The 26,177-nt window shown below is 32.9% G+C and overlaps 1 protein-coding gene across 1 annotated transcript in view; it reads right to left on the reverse strand.

The window, feature by feature from the left end:
• The window catches only part of Ncam2 (neural cell adhesion molecule 2), a 233,167-nt gene that overhangs the window by 116,576 nt on the left and 90,414 nt on the right, over positions 1-26,177 (reverse strand). The window contains exons 10-11 of the mRNA XM_076866974.2: positions 6,814-7,001; positions 1,864-1,960 (exon numbers count right to left, since the gene is read on the reverse strand). Coding sequence (XP_076723089.1) covers positions 1,864-1,960; positions 6,814-7,001 — 285 coding nt within the window. The remainder of the gene's footprint in view (positions 1-1,863; positions 1,961-6,813; positions 7,002-26,177) is intronic.

Here is a 26,177-nt window from a genome sequence, read left to right on the forward strand (position 1 = left end):
ATTCTTAGTTTTTTGGATGCCTGCTAGTACAAAAGTATAATTTTCTCATTAGTAGTGATATTAATTTTGATCACTTTGCTAATTTGTTACCTGTTAGGTTAATCAACTATAATGTTATTATATTTATTTTCATAATAAATTCGTAATTTAAAGATAGGTACTTTGAACTATTTCCACTTACTGTTCTCCACTTGACTTTCACAAGTTTACTTTAGGAACCACTAAAGCTTCTTGGATGAGTTAATGAATAATACTATGTTTTCTGTTATGAATGTTATGTGTTTAATTTGCTTTTGTTTTAAGGCACTACAAGGTTTTCCAAATTTATCTTTTATTATCTCTTTTCCAGTGTGGAAGCAGCCCTTCCTACAAGGATCCCTAGTTACTCTGAGTATGATGCTTAGGGAAAGAGATCTGACTTTTAGGAGTGTTACATCTTCTATGTTCTCTCTGGATAGAGCTACCTCAGAAACTTCTTTCTAAATGGCAATCCCAGAACAGAGAAGTTCTTTGTAGGAATGTTTGAAAACAATACATAGATATGCACACAAACTCTTCTACTTATTTTCTCATTTCATGTACATTCCATGTACATGAAAATGAGATTTCACTTATACGTTCAATACCAATTCATTAGCACAGGATCATTTAGTTTGTTGCTTTCTTATTAAAAATTATTTTTGCCCAAAGTAAGAAAATGATGCTATATATATGCCATATATGTATGTACACACACACTAATAAGACATGTATTAATATGTATATATACACTAATAAGATCTACACTAATTATATATATAATTTAATCAATGTCTTTGGAAACAGTAATTCTTTACATCTGACAGCTTATGCAGACTTCTTGTAACCCTGATCAGGCTCCAGCAGTCCTTTCTACCCTGCCTGGGACCTGCTTGCCTTTGTGAACAGATGTATCAAAATGTAACCATTTTGATACATTTATTCAGCCAGGCCCTCTTACCATGAAACAATGGAGCCAGATTACCATAACTGAAACATATGAAAATGTGGGATGAAATAAATTTTTTCTTAAGTGTTTCTTCATAGTGATAAAAACTTGCTAAAATAACTTACATGTAAGAACTTCACTTAGAAAATGATTTAAAACTTCTTTACAGAAGATAAAATTCTATTAAAGCTTAAAATTAAAGTTATTTGCTGATATTTTGTATTTAATATTGAAAGGCATTTTTCTATTTGAGCTTTGACAAACTATACTTGAAAATAGTATTTCCAGATTTCTAATCAGTCTTGTCAAATCTAATAAATTCTATAAATACATATCTCAATAAGATCATAACCTAATTACCAGTTAAAATTAATTTTTATTCTTTGTTTTATTATTTCTGTATATTTAAGTATTAGAAGCACAACAGGCATATTTTATGCATATTTATAATGTTTTCAACAACAGTTATGTAACTTTATATTTTTTGATAAAAATTATTTCATTTTTTATTTTAATGACCAAAAGTTAAAAATATATAAATCATACTTTATTTTCTTCCATTTTTTAATTTTTAAATTACTTTGACTAGATTTTTACTTTATTTCAAGTATAATATGATTTCGTAAAGCATATGTTGTATACTTCATTCACAAATATTTCATTTATACATTTGGGCAAATTAGATTCAAAATTAAAAATAACCGTGATCAGTAAATATTATTCAAGTCTTCACTGTATACCACTGCTTCAGACTTTCAGGTAACAGCCTATGATTTATGAAAATGTTAAACATTTGTTGACATGTAAAATTAAATGATGCCATTTTATCAGTTTAAAATTTCATTTCTTAGAGAAATATTTTGTGAAATCTCAAAAAATTATTATGCCAGACTTACCAGCTAATGCTAGAATATATTCTTGAAATCTTGTTCCTATACGGTTAGTGGCTGTGCAGTTATATCTCCCAAAGTCACTGTCTGATGTAGGTGCAATCTAAAATAATAAATTGTAAAAGATTCAATACTGAAAATCAAAGAAGTTAAAAAAGACTTCAGTATGCTTACCCCTTGCACATATGTTCAATCATTTACTTCCTTGCACTTTTCTTAATCAAGTATTCATACATATTATTAATTCTTTTAAATGTAATCTGTAAAACTGCATTATCTATAGGACTAGGTAAATCATGGTTTACCTAATAAATCATTAACTGGATGAATGTTACCATTTTGATACATCTATCAATAGCAAAATCATTAAAATTTCCTATAGGTTAAACATAAAAAAATGACCAAAATAAAGGTTGCAACCAATATGGGTGTGAACTTGAAAATAGGAAGTTTGCACCAAAAGCAGTGTTAACTTTGCTTTCTGTTTTAACCTCAGACCAGGCTAATTTAAAGTCCAAAAAAGGCTAAAAATATCTAAGATTTTTTCTCGTTTCTTAAGTCTATGAACAGAAATACTGACATTAGATGAGGAATCATTCTCAAAAAGTCTTTCCAGGAAAGTATTTTGCAAAAAAATATTATTCTTGTGCAAATATCTGTAGACAGGCATTTTTCTTCATATTTAATAACAGTATCTTGCTTCCTTGTCCATTCAATTCCTATCATTCTCTTTTAGTTTAGGTGGAAAATAGCTGACCTCCATCTTTACACATTTGAAATCCATAATTAAGTTAACCTTTGGGGGTTCTACTGGTGAAGAGTGGGACCAACCCTGTAATTCTAATGTACAGAAATTCTGAAGTATCAATTCAGGAAATAGATTTGATGATGATAATAGATACAATTTTCAATTTCAGTAACTATTTTTAAGATAGAATATGCTTACAATAAGAGAGGCTGTTAATTTCAACTTTATCCCAAAAGAGAGAAAAATGATTTTGTGGTAATGGGAGGCTATTAACTAAGAGAGCAATTTTGAGGTCCATTGAAGATGATGATTCTGAGCAAGTATAAAAAAGCTGTGCCATTCATTTTTCAAGTCAGCTGTCTATATAGGAACAAATCAGGCTAAAGGCCCAGAAGTTTTAACAGCTCTTACATAAGTACTTCTAAGTGATTCAAATATGGATTTTTCTTATATGTAGCATTTAATAAAATAGGCTAATTTAAATCTAAAGTAATTTTACGATCTTTCATATTCTCTAGTCATATGAAAAAGATCTGGATATTCCATAAAGCAGAATGTTATTTATTGAATCAATACAATGCAGAGGTAGGGTGGCCACAACAAAGAATTGTGCCACCTGCACAGCTCCTTAAGATTAATAATTTAAATATAGACTTTTACATTGAAACCATTCTTAAAAAGGCTCAGTTCACTTTTTTCCCTCCTGGGAGTTCAATTGCCAACAGGCAAAAAGCTTTACAACTGTACCTTAAATAAGTAATTCCTTTATCATATTGTATTGTTAACAAATACAGAAAATACCCATCATAGCAAAGCATAGCTTTAGATTTAACCTGGAACATATTTGATGTATTCTAAGGAATATAATATGAAATTGAAGTCCAGTGTTTTGATATGCAAACTTAGCATTCTAAAATATTAAAAAATTATCAAAATATAATCCACATATCTGTGTTTATTATAGAGTACTAAGTAAAAAATATTCACATATTTAAAATGTGCAGTCTTGATAATATTTATTAAGAAAGTACTAAGAATATCTACTCATAAAACTTTTAAAATTTTTTTCTAAAATATACAGTTCAAATACGATTAATTTATGCTGTTAGTATTTGACCTAATACAGTTAAAAATTACTCTTGAACATCAAAATAAAAGTTGTAACCCAATATTAATATTAATATAGGGAGTTGGCTTACTCTTTCTACGTCTGTAAAAACTGATTTATTCTTCCTATGTATTGTATGGTGATAAAATATTATATAAAATAGTCAGAATCTTTTACTGAGGACATGATACAGATGATCTAAAACTGAATATTATTCCAAACAACTTATTAGAAATTTCCTGCTATCGATTTTGGCTGTAAATCTGTTGAGCACCTCAGGATATGTTTGCATAAAAAGAAAAAACTTAAAAAAATGTATAACCTTTACAGGTGTATTTTTTGGCAATAACCCAAATGACTCATATGGTCATATGTAAAAATTCACCCATTTAAAAGGTTAAGTGTATGCAACTTTAGAAGAAAAGGAAAAATTAAAAAATCAAGAGGTCTATTATTGACCAATTATTATTAAGTTTAAAATTGATTTATTTTTCTATATTTTATTATATATTTTAAAAAATCAGCACTTACATGGCTACTGTAATCATTATAAAGTAAAGATGATGAAAGGTATTATCCCAAGCAACTATGTATGCTAACAACTAAAAATTAATGATGTATTTTGTTCCTCTTTCTTTTGGGTTATTGTTATATTTTGCTTTCAAACTGTGAAAGTTCCACATCTGTATTTTTTAAATTCAAGATTTACATTTAATTTGTGTACACAGTATACACATAAATCAGTGTTTGTTCAAAGCCAGTGCTTTAACTTAAAGCTCCCTGGCTGAATGTAAAAAAAAATAGTCACATTTTTTTTTCACTTTGTGCTGGGGAGAAAAACCATTTAGACAGAATTTTAAATAGGATGACATCTATACATAAATAAAATAATTAAATATTGTATTTATAAAATGTTTCTTGATTTTAACAATGGAAATTTATGAGGTGCCTCCAGAAACTCAATGTGTCAAAATGACTAAAGCAGAAATTAAACAACAGCCTGTCATTAAGAATGAACTTAACTCTCTCTGCTGTGGACTTGAAAGAATTAAAGAGATACTATCACAAAATATGCAAAATTGGTATATTGATTATTTCAAGCTGAAATCACTTGAGGAAGTGTAACTTTAGGAAGAGACATATACATGTATTTTTGCACATGCAGGAAGACATAAAGATTTTTTGAGGAGAGATGACCTTCAATATCAAGAATGGAAAATAGCCTTAATCACCAGAGACTGGTAAAAAAACTTGAATATATAAACTATTCAAAGTATTTTTTATCTTTCAATAGCTTCTGTTTCTCCATATATCTTCAGTTACATCGATAGAATTAATTACCTAGTCCACTGTCGTGCCGCCTTCACAAAATTATTATTATTGTTTTTGCAAGCAGAGAGAAGGAGTGAAGAGAGTGAAGTGGTGAAGAAAAAGTGCAGAAGTGAAGTCTATTGTTCTTTCTCTAAATTTATAAAAGTAGTGCCATGCTTCAGAAGTTTGTGAAGATCCACATATACATGTAAAATTAATAAAACTTTTACATTTATCTCTTGCTAATCTACTAATGTATGGGTTGGGTTCTGAGAGTCTTCCAAAGAGCCCACATAAGAACTAAGGGCTACAAGTAAGGGGGATCTCTCTCTCCTCTACAGAGTGCATGTGCTCCCCTCAAATTCATGTCTACTGAATCCCTAATTCCCAGTGTGACTAAATTTGGATATAAAGACTATAGGGAGGTAATTTAGGTTAAAATGGTCATAAGGTTGGGGCTTAATCTAATAGGACTGGTATTCTGATGAGAGGAATAGGCAGCAGAAAGATCTCTATTTCTCTGTGCCTGTCTGTCTTCCTTCCTCTTTCTGTGTGTATATGAGGAAGAAAGACAAAGTGAGGACATGGCAGGAAAATAGCCAGCTACAGGTTAAAGAGTGAGTCCTCTCCAGAAACCATTCCTGCGGGCACATTGATCTTGGACTTCCAGGTTCCAGATACAAGGAAATGCATTTCTGTTGTTTTGTCATCTAGTCTGTGATATTATATTGTGACAGAGGAGAAAACAAATCTACTACCCCAAACTGAAGTTAATTTAACCTGTTTAGAATTAAAAAAAAAAACCCTGTTCAAAAGTCTTTGTAAAATTGCTATCCACATCAATTCACCAAAAGCTAGTTCTTCTAATACAATTTTAAAGAAACCGATCTAAATTGAATTAGCTTATACAAATAGATTTATTATCAGTTTACTTTTCCAAATATATGAAGATGTGATGGTCAAATCATTCTAGCAACCAAACATTTTATTAAATCCAGCTACCAGGTAGAAGAGATACTTTGGTACCAATGAGAACACCATAAGTTACAACAGTATGTATATCAGGTATTAAAATGTACATTAAAAGGTGCATTTCTTTTAATTTATGTAAACTGAATTAGTGGAAAATGTATCAGTTTTCATCTGAATAAGTTTGTAACAAGATCACCAATTTTTCCAGCAGCATCATAAATTAGAAAGGATGATAATCATTGTCATAGACTTCTAGAAGCACTGGGCATTAATACGTACACACACAAATCTGCAATTACTAAATAAAAAGAATATGATTCAAACAGTTCTTAAAATCCAGTCACCTGCCAGTATAAAAGAGTTCTCTCAAATCAGAAATATTAAATGAAATAAAATAAGTAAACTTGGATTATTCAGGAACCTACATCAGAATTATAAATATACAGCTATCAGATAATACATATACTAGTCAGAAAAGAGCACAATTACTGAAACAAGAATAAGTGAAAGCATAAAAACTCTTGCCCTTGAAAATTGTCAAATTATTATTTTTTTCTGATATTTTTCCTGATAATGTTTTTCTCTCCAAATATAAATCCATGAAAAATAGGTATTTGCAATATACACATATTTCTAATCAAGTAAATGTTAAAATAGTCATAATAAACACATCATTATCCAAATATATAAAATTTACCTTTAATAAATAAAAACGTGAAATATACAAATGATGATGTCATTATATATGTAAATATATTTAAAATAATAGATACATGCTAAAATAACATAGGTTACTGATGTTCATATTAAGACTTACCTCTAAGATCATCTTTCTTCCTGCACTATAAGTCTTTAAATTAGTGGTATTTCTAGCTGGTAAGACTAACTTCTCTTTCCGCCAATGGATTGATGCTGGTGGATTTGAGTTCACATCACAACTTATATTGATTGGATTTCCTTCCCAAGAGTAATAAATTGTTTGGTTTGATATAAACTTAGGAGCATCTGTAAAATAAAACATATATAGATTTGTTTCCTTTAAGATAATCTCTAAATTAGTATAAATATTAGCAAATTTTATTTGATTATAAAACAGTCATAACTCTAATTTTATATGCTTAATACATGACATTGGAACTCAGGAAACATATAATATTTGAATATTTCACCACACAATTTTAATATTATGAATGTGACCAATATCTTGGTCAATTATTAAAACATTAAACAATAGAGTTGAATCCACTCTTACCAATTTAATAAGAATATTTATTAGTGAAATTAATAACTACCTACATAGAAAATGTTTCTGGAGCAATTCATAGTATAAAGAGCAAGTTTAAGATAAATTTAATAAAATCAATGGTTACTGTGTCATTATTTAATCATATCTTCTACATAACAATCTTTGTATAAAACATTGTGGAGTAGGTATGAAATCCTTTGACTACAATACAAGTGAATTTATGTATGAAGACACAAATTGGTGTGAATATACTATGTAATCAACCAGAGATATGAAAATTGTGTTCTATATATGTAACAAGAATTGTAATGCATTCCGCTGTTATATATGAATTTTAAAAGTAAAAAAAAACAAGTGAACAAATATTATTTTTAATGCATTCCGCTGTTATATATAAATTTTAAAAGTAAAAAAAACAAGTGAACAAATATTATTTTTTAAAGTATAATATATTCAATTTTTATTGAAATGAATATTCTAAATAAATTCATGATAATTAATTAAAATTAAACAGTCCCTATAATTTCCCATATTTTCTATGACAGGAGTTAAGGGAAAACAGACACTATGGGAGAATTTTAGAAATGCTCTCTCAAAATATTCCCAAGTGCTATACTGATGTCACATGAGGAACTCACTGCAGGAAGGATCATCTCACTTGTCTTTCTCTACAAGAAGCAAATAACCAAGATTTTTTGGGGGGAGATATCCTCTGAATACCAAGGTTGGAAAATAACCTAAATTACCACAGTGTAGTGATTGTGGCTGCAATTAATTTAAATAATAAAACTGTAAAGAACCCTATATTCTATTAGTTTCTAATCTGGATTACCAGGCTAGATCAGATAGCCATTCATCCTGTCATTCCTTCACAAATTTATTGTATTTTGACTACTATATATAAAAACATCATGCTTTTAAACTTCATTATTTAAAATTTGTTAGTTTATGAAGAACCCCATGTACATGTAAATTAACAAAACTTTTATGTTTCCATCATGTTAATCAGCTATTCTATAAATTGAGTTCCTAGATGTAATGAAAGAGCCCACAAAAGATTTAAGAAAGATAGAGGAACTCTTTCTCTTTTTCTCTCTCTCTTTTCCACTATAATATTACATCATTTTATTGCAAGATCCTAATTTTGAAGATACACAAATAGAGTAACCTCTTTGATTCTTAATTTCCTGACTGCATAGTTATCTTAGAGGTATAGTTATTTATTTCAAAATAAAAACATAATTCCAATTTAGGTTGTAGCTTAAATTGTACGTAAGTACCTAATACTGTTAGCAATACTAGCTGCTTAGAACATAACAATCCATCATAAATTATTGATTTCATTGTCCTACCATTGAGCATTTTGTTTACTGCCCCTACTTACTTCAAAATGATCTACATTCCATTTTGTTAAATTTGCTTAGTATATTTCAGATGTGTAATATAAGAATTATAACCTATAGTACAAATCCACTTTCAGAATCCATCACATTCCTTTTTAAAAGTTAGATAATTTTATATTAAAATTTATGAGTAAAAACATAAAAGTATCATGTATGGATGAGTACTATATGATGCTTTAATAAATGTAAATATTCTATGATGTTTAAATCATGTCATTCATATATATATATATATATATATATATATATATATATATATAATACCTATTATTTGTTTATGGTGGAAACAGTCAAAATTTATCTTCTAGCTTTCTGAAATGTACACTACCTTAATTGTTACCAATAATCATCCTAGTGTGTAATAGCACACTGGAATTTTTTAATCCTACTTAATTGTAACTCAGTTACTAAATGATCAAGCTTTTCAAGTTCCTTCCTCTACCCACCCTCTCTAATTTCTTGTAACCACCATTCTACTCTCAAGATTTATGATAGAAACTGTATTAGATTCCTCATATGAGTGATATTATGTTTTACTTTTCTGTTCCTAGCCCATTTCACTTAACAAACTGACCATCAGTTTATCCGTGTTGTAGAAAATGAGATTTCATCCATATTTAGGCTTAAGACTATTCATTGTGTATATTTACCATATTTTATTTATCTTCTTATCAGTTAATATACAGCTTGGTTGTTCCAATTTCCTCTCTGTTGTGAATAATGCTACAATGAACATGAGAGTATAAATGTCTCTTTACTGATTTGATTTTCAGTAGGTAGCAGGACTACTGTGCTGGGAGCCACAGCCAATTAATATGATGCATGGCATTTTTGATTGAAAGGTGATGCCAGCTAGCCATTGAGATGATATGATTATGTTAAAAATTACATTCATATGGATACCGGACTCCTGCTGCGGGACTCCTGGAGAGTTCCCATTGGTTGGGAAAGTACAGTAGGAGGGAATTCCGGGGAGGCGCTTGCGCTGGAGTTCCGGAAAGGAGCAGCAGAACGCCGCGTGGGTGGATCGGGAAGCTTCCCGGGCGGACGTGTTATTGGCGGTTCTTTCAAATAAAGTTTGTTCCTGTTTGAGTGGCTCGTGATCTTGTGCCCAGCCAGACAGCGGCAACTGGTGGCCCTGTACGGGGAGCGCCTGAAGCTTGGAGGTGAGTAAAATTGCTCGCCCCTGAGGGAAGGCGACAGAATGGGTGACCATTTCAAAAAACAATGTGTTCTTCTTTTGATTTATTTTGTTTTTGTTTCAAGCTGCCTATCCCTAGAATTTTCTCAGGCAAACTGGGAAAAATGGTTGGCTCAAGGCTTGAAGTTGTTTGGCCCGGAGAAAGAGAAAATTGATACAACTATTCTTTGCTCCGTTTTTGTTTCATTCTGTTTCGGGTTTGTTTTATGCTACCTAACTGGGTTGCGTTACCTTTATAGTAGATTAGAAACTAGTAAAAAACAAACCGAAAAACTGTTAAGTAAATTGTTAGAGGTCCAAACTGTGGTAGAAAACATGTCAGGTCAAGCAAAAGAGAAGGTCTCTCCAGCTAGTCAGACAGAGGAAAATTTGAAGAAAGAAAGCTTAGAGGAAAAACGACCATCAGTTGGGGAGTTACAACAGGAGGCTGCTACTAACTCCGTTCTATCACCAGAGGGCGTAAGAGCTGAGCGGCCCTCAATTCCTGTAGTTAATGCACAAAATCCTAAGGCAAGATCCCAAAGACTAGCATGCCCTGTACTTGAGCAGGCAGGAGGGCAACGAATTCATCGCGCTCTAGATTTCAAAACAGTAAAGCAATTAAAAGAGGCTGTAACAACCTATGGCCCGCAAGCACCCTTCACCATAAGCATGGTTGAATCTATTACCAACTTAGACATGACACCAGCAGATTGGGCTAACATGTGTCGATCTGTGCTAAATGGAGGACAATATTTGTTATGGAAGGTTGCCAATGAGGAATTCTGCATGGAGACAGCTAGGCGAAATACAGCAGCCGGTTACCCTCAAAGAAATCTGGAGATGTTGTTAGGAAAGGGACCTTATGAGGGTCAACGGCAACAAATTGAATATGATCCTGGTGTATACGCACAAATTGCTGCAGATGCAGTTAGGGCATGGAAAACTTTACAGGGGCATGGAGATTTACAAGGACAGTTATCTAAGGTAATACAAGGAACTAACGAACCTTACGCTGAATTTGTAGATAGGCTTATTCAGACAGCTTCTAGGATATTTGGAGATGTAGAACAAGCAATGCCATTTATAAAACAACTGGCTTATGACCAAGCAAATCGTTGCTGCAGAGAGGTCATTAGACCATGGAAACATGAAGATTTAAACACATATATTAAATTATGTAGAGACATTAATGAACAAGGACAAGTCTTAGCAGCAGTACAACAGGCTTTAGATGCCAGGCCAAAAACATGCTACAATTGTGATCAGACAGGACATTTTAAAAGGAATTGTCCCATAGGAGGAGGGTTTAACAAAGCTAGGTATCAAAGGAATAGAATACCAGGTATTTGCCCACGATGCCGTAGAGGGAGACATTGGGCTAATGAATGCCGTTCTCAAACTACCATAGAGGGCACTCCGTTATCAAAAAACGGACAAGGATCAAGTGTTTACCCATGATATCGTGGAGAAAGGCATCAGGCTCCATTGCCAAAAAACGGACTGGAGGGCCCAATGCTCCGGGGCCCAAAACCACAAATATACGGGGCAATGGAGGAACCCAACAGCACCATCAAGGTAGTGCCCAGGACACATTATCCATTAAATCCCTCATCAGACAAACTAGAGGGAGCGCAGGGCTGGACATCTGCGCCTCCGCAAGAGCAGTACTAACTCCAGAGATGGGAATTCAAATTATTCCCACAGGAGTAAAAGGACCTCTTCCCCAAGGAACGGTAGGCTTATTATTGGGACGCAGTTCTTCCACACTAAAAGGACTTATGATAAGTCCCGGGGTAATTGATCCCGATTATGAAGGTGAAATAAAAATTATAGCTAGTTCTCCAAGAGGCATATCAGTTATCTCACCAGGGGATAGAATAGCACAGTTACTAATAATACCCAGCCTACATGATAAATTTTCTAGTCGTACTGTAGAAAGAGGTACCAGGGGATTGGGCTCCACAGGTGTAGATTGGGCTATGCTGTCTTTAAATTTAGATTCTCGCCCCATGCTAAAACTAAATATTCAAGGATACGACTTTAATGGGCTACTGGACACAGGTGCAGACCTTAGCATCATATCTAGTCAGGAATGGCCAAAACATTGGCCATTACAACAAGCCACTCAAACGCTTCGAGGCCTAGGAGTGGCTACTAATCCCCATAGAAGTGCAATGGTATTAGATTGGAAGGATCCTGAAGGATGTGAGGGAACTATACAGCCATATGTATTGGATCATCTTCCTATAAATTTATGGGGACGAGATGTCCTAGATCAATTAGGTTTAACGTTAACAAATAACATCAATCCTAATGCGCCCACTACTAGGGCTAAACAAGGTTTTAAAAAAGAAAAAAGATTAGGAAAACAAGGACAAAATATAGCAGCACCAATTCAAATAGATCAAGGAACAGACAGACATGGGTTGGATTTTCAGAAAGGGCCACTGAGACAATAAAAATTACTTGGAAATCAGAAAGACCAGTGTGGGTTCCTCAGTGGCCCCTGACTAAAGAAAAGATACAAGTAGCCCATGATCTGGTTAAACAACAATTAGCGAAAGGACATATACAACCTTCCATATCTCCCCATAATACTCCCATTTTTGTTATTAAAAAGAAATCTGGTAAATGGAGATTATTACAAGATTTAAGAGCCATTAATAATGAGATGGTTATTATGGGACCTGCTCAATCAGGGATTCCCCAATTGTCTGCTTTACCAAAAACCTGGTATGTTTTAGCTATAGATATTAAAGATTGTTTTTTTTCAATTCCTATTCATCCTGAGGATAGTCCACATTTTGCATTTACTATCCCTGCACTAAATCATGAAGGTCCTGATCAGAGATATGAATGGAAAGTACTCCCTCAGGGGATGGCTAATAGTCCAACTATGTGTCAAATTTATGTTAACAAAGCAATCCAACCACTTAGAAATCAAAATCCTGAACTACAAATATTTCACTATATGGATGATGTATTATTGGCACATAAAGATAAAAACATATTGCTGGAATGTTATGCCACACTTACAAACTTATTAAAAAATTATAATCTAGAGATAGCAATAGATAAAGTACAATTAAATCTTCCAATTAATTATCTAGGAGTCCTGTTATCCTCAACCATGGTCCGTCCACCAAAAATTCAAATACGAGTAGATCAACTCAAATCACTTAATGACTTTCAAAAGTTATTGGGAGACATAAATTGGATAAGGCCTTATCTAGGCATACCAACAGGAGAGCTAGGACCTTTATTTGATATCCTAAAAGGTCCATCAGATCCAAATTCACCCCGCATGCTAACGCCTGAAGCAAGAAAGGCATTAAAAATCATTGAAACATATATGGAAAATATGCACTTGGATAGAATTGATATAAGTTTGCCTTTATTATTTATTGTACTACCAACAAAAAATATTCCTACAGGAGTATTTTGGCAAGAAGGTCCATTATTGTGGATACATTTATCTTATTCTCCTAATACTATTCTTACTAGATATCCTGAGGCTGTAGGACAATTAATACTCAAAGGAATAAAAGCAGCAAAGGGAGTGTTTGGGATTTCTCCCAATAAAATTATTACTCCATATACTATGGATCAAATTGATGAGTTAGCCAATGAGTTAAATACTTGGGCAATAATCATGTGTAAATCTAATGTTTCATTTGATAATCACTTGCCATCTAATCCTTTGTTGTCTTTTTGGTCTAAGCATCCTGTAGTTTTTCCAAAAATGACAAGAAAGTCCCCTATCATGAATGCTCCAAATATATTCACTGATGGGTCAAATAATGGTACAGCAGCAGTAGTTACCCCTGATCAAACTTTTACATTTTTAGTACCCAAACAATCAGCTCAAAAGGTAGAGCTTAATGCAGTATTACAAGCTTTTATGATGTTTAAAGATTCTGTATTTAATTTATTTTCTGATAGTCAATATGTAGTTAATGCTATAGTATCCCTTGAAGATGCAGGTAGGATTTCCCCTTCTTCTACTGTTTTCTCTTTGTTTTCCACTATACAAAGTCTAATCTGGGACAGAAAAGATCCATTCTTTATAGGACATATCAGGGCACATACAGGATTGCCTGGAGCCCTTAGTTTAGGCAATGAATTAGCAGATAAATCTACACATGACATACATATTTTCTCCACAATAGAAGAAGCTATAAATTTTCATAAAAGGTTTCATGTCAATGCTAATACTTTACAAAAACGTTTTAAAATAACTAAAGAACAAGCCAGACATATAATAAAACAATGTCAAAATTGTGTGACATTTTTACCACAAGTTAATCTTGGAGTCAATCCTAGAGGACTGATACCTAACCATATTTGGCAGATGGACGTCACACACTTGCCAGAATTTGGAAAATTAAAATATTTGCATGTTACAGTTGATACTTCTTCTGGATTTTTGATGGGCTCCCTTCATGCCGGAGAAAAAACTAAAGATGTTATAGCTCATTGCTTACAAAATTTTGCCACTGTGGGCGTTCCAAAACAGTTAAAAACAGATAACGGTCCCGGTTATGCTTCTACCTCTTTTAAACAATTCTGCTCATCATTTGGCATTACTCACATAACAGGAATTCCATACAATCCACAGGGACAAGGCATAGTTGAAAGAGCTCATCAAACTATTAAAATGTACTTATTAAAACAAAAGGAGGGAATTGGAAAGGGGTATATATCCCCCAAAGATAAACTTAAAATAACCCTCTTTACTCTAAACTTTTTAAATTTGGATTCATCAGGACTTAGTGCTGCGGAAAGGCATATGTATCCAAAAAATGTGCATAAGCCTAAAGTTCTTTGGAAAGATATTCTAACAGGACAATGGAAAGGTCCTGACCCAGTAATTGTCTGGAGTCGGGGCTCTGTTTGCGTGTTTCCACAGGGAGAACAGCAGCCGATTTGGATTCCAGAAAGACTAACTAAAACGATTTCTACAGATCAAAAAGAAGATAATTTGACTCAAATCCATAACAGCTGATATCCAGAACTCCAGCTTGGCCATTCTTACATCTGCGACTGATTAACCAGGATGCTTTTTTTCAATATCTATTTTATTATTGCATTTTTCCATATCATAGGTTCTATTTTATTTTTGAGCTCATACAGACCTAGGTTGATGTTTTTCTGATCAGTTTTATTTTTTAACTGTGGAGTTTTTAACATTGCAATGGAGATTTCACCTAGGTGAAACTACAAGGCCTTTACTATTGTCTTATGTGTTGTATGTTATATGTGCACACTTCTGTTTCGTGTTATGTGTCTATATGTGCGTATGTCCATAGATCATATATGAGGAGTGCTCAAAAAAAAAAAAAAATGGATCCAAGTACTTTTTATTATTCACGTAATTTTAATGGTTTAATTTAAATTGGGTAAACAGCTGTTAAAAATTATTTTAATATGTGTACAAATAACCAGGTTAACAAATCTGTTTGTTTATTTTCATCTTTCCTTTTCATTATATTTAATAATTCTGTTCAAGATAATGTAAATTGTTCTAAAAAAAAAAAAAAGAAAATGTTTTCTTAGTACCTGTTAAAATGTTACATTTTTTTTTCTTTTTCTCTTTAACATCATTGTCAGAATTCTTATTTTTCATCCCAGTGCCGGTGAAGACAAAGATGAAACCAAACTACAACTTCTTCGATAATTATCACAACAAACTGTATAAACTGATATATCAATGATCTTGGGAGGAAATGGACATATTGATAGATTCCTCCACTTTGAACTGCTTACAAAACTTGCCTGGACTATGTATCACTTGTATGCACTGTGATCTATCCGTTGATACAACAAATTATGGTAATGCTGGCGTATCTTTGCTGATGTGTCACCAGTGATGCAATTTTCCCTAGGAGTCGTCAATTGATGTGGTGTTGTGGCATTTCTGTATCCTCCTCCCTTCTACTAGTGATGGTCTAATTTTGGGGGCCAACAGAGGTGAGGCAAAGAACCTCACCCCCCCACTGGCACCAAGGCCAAATCTGGGGGCCAACAGAGGTGAGGCAAAGAACCTCACCCCCCCACTGGTGCATAGGCCTATCCACAATTATGGCTATTTGCTGGACCGGTAGTCAGTGACGGGTATGATCCAATTGCAATGGTATCAACCTAAGACAGGAGGCTGACGCCTAAAGGTCAGTTTTCCAATGACGGGTAAGAACCATATGTTGAATTGGACAAACCTAACAGGCACGGTCCCTAGCCACATTACTTGCTTCTTAATTAAACAGAAGGGGGGAGATGCTGGGAGCCACAGCCAATTAATATGATGCATGGCATTTTTGATTGAAAGGTGATGCCAGCTAGCCATTGAGATGATATGATTATGTTAAAAATTACATTCATATGGATACCGGACTCCTGCTGCGGGACTCCTGGAGAGTTCCCATTGGTTGGGAAAGTACAGTAGGAGGGAATTCCGGGGAGGCGCTTGCGCTGGAGTTCCGGAAAGGAGCAGCAGAACGCCGCGTGGGTGGATCGGGAAGCTTCCCGGGCGGACGTGTTATTGGCGGTTCTTTCAAATAAAGTTTGTTCCTGTTTGAGTGGCTCGTGATCTTGTGCCCAGCCAGACAGCGGCACTACTGGATCATATGGTAGTTATTAAAAAAATTGTAGACTATCCTTACTATTTCCCATGATGGATATGCTAATTTACATTCCCACCAAAAATTGTGTAAAGATTAATGTTTCTCCATATTCTCAATACCACTTTTGTAAGTTTTAAAACAAACATTCTTATTGAAATGAGGTGATATCTTAGTCTGGTTTTGATATGAATTTCCCTGATGATTAGTGATGGGCAGAAAGTTTTCCATGCTGTGCGGAAACTTTTTAGTTTGATGTAATCCCATTTGTCTGTGTTTGCTATGGTTTAGGATCTTGTACCAAAAAAACCCAATGTACCCATTTCAATGTCCTGAAGCATTTTTTTCTATATGTTTTCTAGTAATTTCATAGTTTTTGATCTTACATATTGGTCTTTTGTTAATTTAGATTTGACTTTTATAAAACATAATTGAGAGAGATTTAGTTTCATTATTTGGCATATATATATATATATATATATATATATATATATATATATGTAAATTAACAAAACTTTTATGTGAATTTATGTATGAAGACACAAATTGGTGTGAATATACTATGTAATCAACCAGAGATATGAAAATTGTGTTCTATATATGTAACAAGAATTGTAATGCATTCCTTATATAAGATAAAAGTTTCCTTATATAAAATATATATATTGATATATATATCAATGTTTCCCAATATGCTAAATTCAAAACACTGTATTCGCTAATGAGTATTCTTAGTACCTTTATAAAAAGCAGTTGGCTGTCATGTGTGGGTGGATTTCTAGGCTCCTTTTCTGTGACATCTATCTCTGTCTGGTTTTACACAATGCCATGCTGTTCTGATTACTGCAGTAATGTAATATACTTTGAAGTAAGGTAATATACTGTCCGTCATCTTCTTCTTTTTTCTTAAAATTGTTTTTGTTCTCTGTGATTGTGTGTGTGTGTGTGTGTGTGTGTGTTTCTATATTTTTTTAAAAAAATACTCTGTGAATATTGATATTTTTATTTTAATGGGCATTATGCTGAACCTGTAAATAATTTAGGGTACTATAAATGTTTTTAACACCATTGATTCTTCAAACCATGATCGTGAAATGTTTTCCATATATTTATGTCTTTTGTGGTTTAATTCTTCATTGTAAATATTTCACTTTTTAGTTAAATTAATTTCTAGGTAGTTTTATAGCTATCACAAATCAGACTGCTTTTTCAAATTTAAAACCAGATAGCTAATTGTTGGTACATAGCAACACTACTGAATTTTGTATGCAGATTTGTATTCTAAAATTTTTCTGTATTTATCTATTAATTCATAAGCTTTTTGGTACAGTCTCTGGGGTTTCCTATCATTTAAACATAAATAAAAAGATCATCTTCAAGATTCATGATAATCACGAAGCAAAAATCTGTGATAGCCAAATAACAAAATAGTGAACAAGGAATCAAAACACTCTGTTAGAATGAATCACTTAACCACAAAGAAGAATGCCAAGGAAGGACAAAGAAAAAGAATGCAATAGAATAATAAAATAGGTTTCAAAATGCTTACAGTAAGTTGTTAAATATTGATATATTACCTGCAAAATAAATTGGTTAAATTATCCACTTAAAAGGACTAAGTTGATTTAAAAAATAGTCACAACTGTATGTTTCTTGTCAACAAGAAACCCATTTCATTTCTAAGGATAGAACCTGAAAATGAAAGGATGAAATAAGGTAATCCATGATAATGGAATGAAAAAAAAAAAAAAAAAACCTAGTAGCTATATCTAGATAAAACAGCCTGAAAACAAAAGCAGTAAAAAAGAGAGGGAGGGTCATTATATAATGATAAAGGGCCAACTTAGCTAGAAGAGATAACAATTCTAAATATGTATGTATCCAATATAAGAACGCAAAATCTATACAGCAAGTAATAGACATAATGGGACAGATAAACTCTAGTATAATAATGGGTGGTTTAACATCTAATTTTAGCAATGGACAGAACAGCCAAACAGAAAATTATAAACAGTAGACTCCCACACTCCCAGAAAGTCTCAAGCACCAACCTACAGAGCAGCAAAAGGACAGACAGGCCCCAGTATAGCTCAGCCCTCACCTCCAGGGATATATATTGACTCCTCCATCAATCAACTGCTATGATGGAGTGCACTGAACTGTTAAGGCTATTTCTTTCTCAGCCTGGCCACAGATCTACTTCTGGATCCATTTTTTGGGGAATGGAATATAGCAGTTCAAAGGAAGCCACACTATCAAGGCAGCTTCAAAAGATTAAATCAAAATAGAAATTCAGTACCAATAAATTGAGTCTACAAAGCTGAGATGAACAAAGGACATTTTCACTTGAAGTAGGTGATCTGAGTCCTGGGAATAACTGCTGGCTAACACTGTGGAGGTGGCACACTGAGACAAGTTAAATTTTTATCAAATCTAGTGTACCCTTAGTCATTTCTTCCAAGCTTAGAAAGGACAGAAGGATAGGCTAATGCATTCCACTCTCCACACCTTGGCACATGATCTGCGACTCCAGAAAGAGAGATCATCATAGATGTCCAACCAATAATGGAATGAAACCCTGCAGTGAAAGTATGCTTACAGACTTCCTGAAAGTTTGACCACTTTGGTTTAGAGCTAAGGATAAATGAACTACACAATAACTGAAAACTCTCCCCAGGGGAAAAAAAAACAACAACATCCTGACCAAGAAAAATAGATTAGTAGGCTACTCAAAATCATTGTTAATAATTTTTAAATGATTTATTAGTATGAGGCATTGCTATGAAATGGCTGTAATTACTGGAATATTAGTTTCACCTCTCAACCTGTTGTTAGATACTGGACATGGTAAACTTTTCAAATTGAGTGAAAATATTGACACCAAGACATTTTCCCAGCCCAGGACACAAAGTAAAGAAAAAGCAACTCACTACAAAGTTTCCTTATATAAAAGGAGAAGAAATAATTATTCCAGAAGAAAGTTAGAAATCCTAACAGTGTGAGCTGGGCATGGTGGTGCACACCTAGCAGCTTGAAAGGCTAAGGCAAGAGGATCACAAGTTCAAAGCCAGCCTCAGGAACTTAGCAAGGTCCTAAGCAACAAATTGAAATCCTGTTTCTAAATAAAATACAAAAATAAATAAATAAATAAAAGAAAAGGGACTGGGGATGTGGCTCAGTGTGTAAGCACCCTGGGTTCAATCTCTGTTATCAAAATAAAATAAAATAAAATACTAACAATATGAAAAATCAAGGGAATCAGCCACCCCAATAGCTCACAACACAACTGACTGCAATACACCACAGTGGAGAAAATGTTAGAATAATTATTTAGAAAGTGGATAATTAAATGTTCAATGAATTAAAAGAAGATCTAAGAAATGAACTGAGAGTGAATGTACAGAAAAATGAAAAAAACTCTTTAATAAAAAAAGATAGAGATTATAAAAATGAAACACAGAAATTCTGGAAATGAATAACTCAATAAATTTTTAAAAATCAGTTTAAATCAATATTAGATTACACCACATTGAAGATAGATTTTCATATATCAAATCAAAGTATTTAATCTTGAAAATAGAGTAAATAATAAAGAATACATGTTTACAGACCATGACCAGAATATTTAATAAATCTGGGTAACATTAGGAGACCAAATATAAGAATTATTGACTTAGAAAGAAGCACTGAAATACAAATTAAAAGAAGAAAAACCTTTTCAATTAAATGATACCAGATAAATTACCAAATCTTTTTTTTTCTTTTTTAAAGAGAGAGTGAGAGAGGAGAGAGAGAGAGAGAGAGAGAGAGAGAGAGAGAGAGAGAGAGAGAGAGAGAGAATTTTAATATTTATTTTTAGTTATCGGCGGACACAACATCTTTGTTTGTATGTGGTGCTGAGAATCGAACCCAGGCCGCACGCATGCCAGGTGAGTGCGCTACCACTTGAGCCACATCCCCAGCCCCTAAATTACCAAATCTTAAGGATGAAATGGAAATCCAAATAGAAGAGACATCTACAATCCCAAATAAACAAGGTTGAAAATGATCCTCTCCAAGATCTATTATGACAAAATGCCTAATAAACTGAACAAGAATATAATTCTAAAAGGTGTAAGAGAAAATCAATAGGTCATATTTAGAGGTAAGTCAATTAAAATTACTATTTATTTCTCATTTCATACCCTCAAATCCAGGATCGGTTATAATAATATATACAGGCTCCTGAAGATAACATGTTTCAACGAAAATTGTCATATCCAAAAAGACTATCCTTTATAACTGGAGATAAAATTTAAAAATTTATAGGATAAATCAGCATGAGAAAATATAATTAATGAGATAATTATATTTATATAATATAAAATTATAATTATATTTATATAATATAAAATATTTATATAATTATATTTAGATAATTATATCTCTACAATAGCACTGAATGTCAGTGGTCAAAACTTGCCAATCAAAATACTTAGACTGGCACAATGGATCAAAAAAAAAAACGACCCAACCACTTGTTGCTTACAAGGGACTCATAGACTATGACAAAAGGCAGAAGGTGAAAGGTCTAAAAACATATACCATGAAAAAGGAGATGAAAAGCAATCAATTGTAGCTATTCTATCTGACACAGTGGACTTTAAGCCAAAATTAATCTGAAGAGACAAAGAAGTTTGCTTAATATTGGTTAAGGGAATCATCCAGCAAGACATAATCACTGAAAATATTTATGTTCCTAACATAACAAATGACCAACATCAATAGCAATCAGGCAAATTAAAATCACATTGAGAATGTCAATCACAATCAGAATGGCAATCAAGGACACATATTAATGTTGGCAAGAATGTGGGGAAAAGGTACATTCATTGTTGGTGGGACTGCCAATTAATTATAACAATCCTCCAAAGATTCCTCCAAAGACTAGAAATAGAACCACCACATGACACAGTTATCCCACCCCTTGTTATTTATCCCACCCCAAACCCTGAAATTAACATACTATTGTGATACAACCACTTAAATGTTTATAGCAGTGTAATTCACAATGGTCAAGTTATGGAACCAGTAAAGGTGTCTCTTAACAGATGAAAGGATTTATAAATGTGCATAGATACACAGTAATTTTACTCAGCCCCCAAGATAATGAAATTATGGCATTTTCTGATTAATGAATGGAACTGAGGAAGATCATACTAAGTGTCTATTACTTGTTGTAAAAATCCAGACTCAGAAAGAAAAGGTCAATTATTTTCTCTCATGGGCAGAAACTAGAGGATAATAAAGAAAACCAAGAAGGGTGGGCACCATGAAAATAAAAGGGGAAGCAATGGAATAAGGGGAGATGACTGAGGGGGAAGAAGGAGGATAGGAGAAGGGAGGAATTGTGGAATGAACTTGACCAAATTATGTTGTGCATACATATGAATACACCACAGTGGATTTCACCTTTATGCATACCTGTAAAGCAGCAATTAAAAAAATCAATCAATAAATAGAATAAAGACCAATAGAATAGTTTAAGGGGAGTAGGGACAGAGAGGAGTGAAGGGAAAGAGGAGTTACTTGGAACTGAAATGAAGCAAATTATGTCCCATGCATGTATGATTATGTAAAAATAAGTCTCATATTATGTATAATTATAATGCTCAAATGTGAGCATTAAAAACTCAGAAGATTTAAATTTTATCCTAGACAAAATGGATCTAACATTACATCTATAGGACCTTCTCTTAACAACTGCAGAATCACACATTCATGCCAAACACACATGAATATTCTCTGGGATACATTATAAAAATGTCTCAAAACTAGTGTCAGCCAGATATAAGGCACACACCTGTAATCCTGGCAACTTTGAAAGCTGAGGCAAGAAGATCACAAGTTCAAGGCCAGTCTCAGCAACTTAGCCGGGCTCTAAGCAACTTAGTGAGACCCTGTTTCTAAATAAAATTTATAAAGTACTAAAGATATAGCTCAGTGGTAAAGCACCTCTGAGTTCATTCCCCAATACTCTGTCTCCAAAAAAGTGTGCATTAAAATTAATAAAAAATATTTTGAGTATTTTTTCTGAAATTTCTTGAAATAAATGAAAATGGAAACAGAACATTCCAAACCCTATAGAATGAAGCAAAAACAGTTTTAAGAAAAATGTTTATGGCATTCAATGTCTATATCAAAAAAATGGAGAGATCTCACACTACCTATAACTATACCTCAAGAAACTAGAGAAACAAGAAAACCAAAACTAGTAGGAGAAAAGAAATACAAACCTTTGATAGTTTAACCAAGACAATGAAAGAAGATTAAAGTAAATATAATTAGAAATAAAAAGGGAGATATTACAATGGACACTACAGAAATACAAAGGATCATTAGAGATTACTGGGAACCACTATGCAACAACAAATTTGATGACCTAGAAGAAATTGACAAGTTCCTGGATCATACAACCTACCAAGATGGAATTTTGAGGAAATATAAAACTTGAACTGACCAATAATGTGTAACAAGACTATTATCTAATTTTAATGCCAAACTTACATGCAGGTATAAAATACTTATTAAATGGTTTCTATATGACAGCAAGTTTATATATTTTATTATATTGAATATTTATTTTGATAATCTTTTGAACAGGTAATCTTTGCTTAATAAATGAGGGATTATGTTTAAGAGAGGTCTAGTTCATTCTACTACTATGTTGTAGGGATGGATAATAATTTAGGACTATTTTAACCAACATCCACAAATTCCCAATTGAATCCCAAAATAAAAATTTAATATTAAAGAGTAGGAACATTTGGTTATGGGGACACTATCATACAACAGTGACGGAAATATAATTGGGATAATACTTCAGGAAGATAAAGAATCTTAAAAAGTTTAATAATCTTGATTCTGCAATATGTCTTCCTTATCCAGTGGAAATAATAAAAATATTATCCAATTTTCACATAACGAACACTTATTAATTTTATTTAAATAATAAAACTCAAAGCATCTTAATATTCCACAGGTGAAAACTTAATGGTATGTGTCTTTAATTACGTATGCTAAATATCATACACCCGTATTTGTCTATGGTTTTCCATAAGCATGGCAAGTGTTGTCCTTCCCTTTTTATAACTGCCTTTAATACTAGTCTCTACACATTCTGATAAAAGTCTTTCCACATACTTGGCTTTTCAGTGAGGTTCTCTGTTTTGTATTTTCATAGCATTGTACATTCTCCCCAATTGTGGTCATAACATATTGGAAGGATCTCTTAGATTGTTTCTTCAGCAAATGATCTGCCTTTGCAGATTACTATGTGACTCAGTGAAACATTTATATAATGGATTGCATTGCATTTTTAAAAGTCAAAAACTATACATTGAACTAACTAGAAATTAAAGTCAATTATATATTTCAATCCAGGTTTTCAGTTAAATTGAAAGCAAGTTATTTCTAAAAGTAAAAAGAAGTCAAAATCTTTTTCAAGGGCCAGAGATAAAGAATCTAATATATAACTAATAAAAAAAGCAACTATAAAAGCTATGATTTTTGACATTAGAAGTTAAAAGTGAAGTGTCTATCTATAACTATAAAATGTTTTATTACTTCTTTATATATATATACTATTTATATATATATTATATATATAATATATATATACTATTTTGTTTAGCATTATATTATTTTAGGAAAAATATACATATAATTTACACATAAATATATCTAGAAAAAAGTTACACATGCTAATGAAACTACTGAAAGCTGTCATAGTCATATTCTCTGATATGGTTATCTATATGTATATTGTATTATTATAATTTAACTATAATCTAGTGGTAAATTTGTTTTTTTGTATGAAGTAGAGCAATTGCCACTAACTGCTTGCCTGATGGTCTCAGTGGGAACTGAATTCAAAACCAATGGTGCTGAATTATGTATGCACTATGTGCCACAGGCAATACATGCTCTACTGAAAGCCACACTGAAAATGTATTTACGGTGTGAGGCAAGAAGGCATTTAAAACCCCTGAACTCAATAAAATAGAATATTTTTAAAACATCAAAATGGTAGCAAGGCAGCAATTTTCACTGACACAATGTTAGCATGCTAATGAAATTGAAGAATTGGGTTTGAGCCATGATGTAAAGAAGGTCATGACTGGCAGAGCAACATGTGAGGAGGCTAAAAAGTGTTTTATAATTTATAGAGATAAAAGAGGAATTGTAATTATCTTTATATCATGAAAGGCTTCAAGTATTATGAGAAGAAATAAACATTGATGATTTAAAAAAATCAGAAGGAAGGCAAAAAGACAAAAATAGGTAGAAGCCAAGATGGAAAGCAATAAATTTACCATTGAAGTTATATTTTCTGCCTAATTCTTTTGTCCCATATTTTGTACATAAAATAAGTTATCCCCTAACTACAGGTAATATAAATTTATGTTAACATCTCTTAAGGGATTAAGTATTCTTCAAATCCTATGAAAGTTCATATTAAAATATTATTCTAAAAACTACAACATAAAGAAATAACATTATTGGAAGAACAATTTTTTTTTTAATTTGGGAAGTGCAGTGAAGAAAAATCAGAAAAATCTGAATATTGAAAGGATGCCAATATTTCATTAATTGGATGAGGAGCGAAAAATTTTATTTCAGAAAACCTCTGCTGTCCAAGAGAAACTTTTGAAAAGTCTCAAAGATTCCCTTTTTTATTTTTATTATTGGTACTGGGCATGGAATTCAGGGGCACTTAAACACTGACCCACATTCCCAGGCCTATTTTAATTTTTATCTTGAGACAGGGTCTCATTAAATTGCTTAGCTCCTTGCTAAGTTGCTGAGGCTGGCTTTGAACTTTTGATCCTTCTGCCTCAGCCTCCAAAGCCTCTGGGATTACAGGTGTGTGCCACAAGGCCCAGCCCTAAAACATCCTCTACAAACTTTAGTGAGGCTCTTCAAAACCCATTTCTCCATTATGCCTTTTCTATGGCCTTTCACTGGCTTGCGTTAGCAAAGCATCCTGCTAAATGCAAGCAGACGGAACTCCCTCATTCTTTTTTTTTTTTCCTTTATTTTTTTAAAATTTTTATTTTTATTTTATTTTTATTTATTTCTTACATACATAAGTGAAATAAGCAGTGCATGGAGAGACAGTGTATTATCTCACTCATACATAGAATCTAGATTTGTGAAACTGAAGGAAAAGAGCAATAGGATGTTAGTTACCCAAGGCTGTAGTGGGAGTAAGGGGAACAAGATCTAATGGAGTTCAAAGGGCAAATGGGTTCAAAGATTCACTTAGACAACATAATAAATTTTTGGTATTTGTTATGATTTAGATGTTGTGTCCCCTGAAAGCTCACATGTGAGACAATGCAAGAACATTTGGAGTAGAAATGACTGGGTTGTAAGAGTCTTAACCCAATCAGTAAATTAATCCCTTGATAGGGATTAACTGAGTGGTAACTGAAGTTGTAGGGTGTGGCTGCAGGATGTGGGATTTAGGTGTGGCTGTGGGGTGTATATTTGTATCTGCAGAGTGGAGTTCCTCTGATCTTCATGTGAGTTGCTTCCCTCTGCCACACTCTTCCACCAGTATGTACTGCCTCACCTTGAGCCCCAAGAGTCCTCCCCCAAAAGTTTTCTTTCTTTACAGTTGTTCTGGTCGGATCTTTCAGTCACAGGAGTGAAAAAGCTAACTAAAATTGTCTATGACACATTATGGCG

Source organism: Callospermophilus lateralis, chromosome 10 (assembly GCF_048772815.1).
Source record: "Callospermophilus lateralis isolate mCalLat2 chromosome 10, mCalLat2.hap1, whole genome shotgun sequence".
Classification (NCBI taxonomy): Eukaryota; Metazoa; Chordata; class Mammalia; order Rodentia; family Sciuridae; genus Callospermophilus; species Callospermophilus lateralis.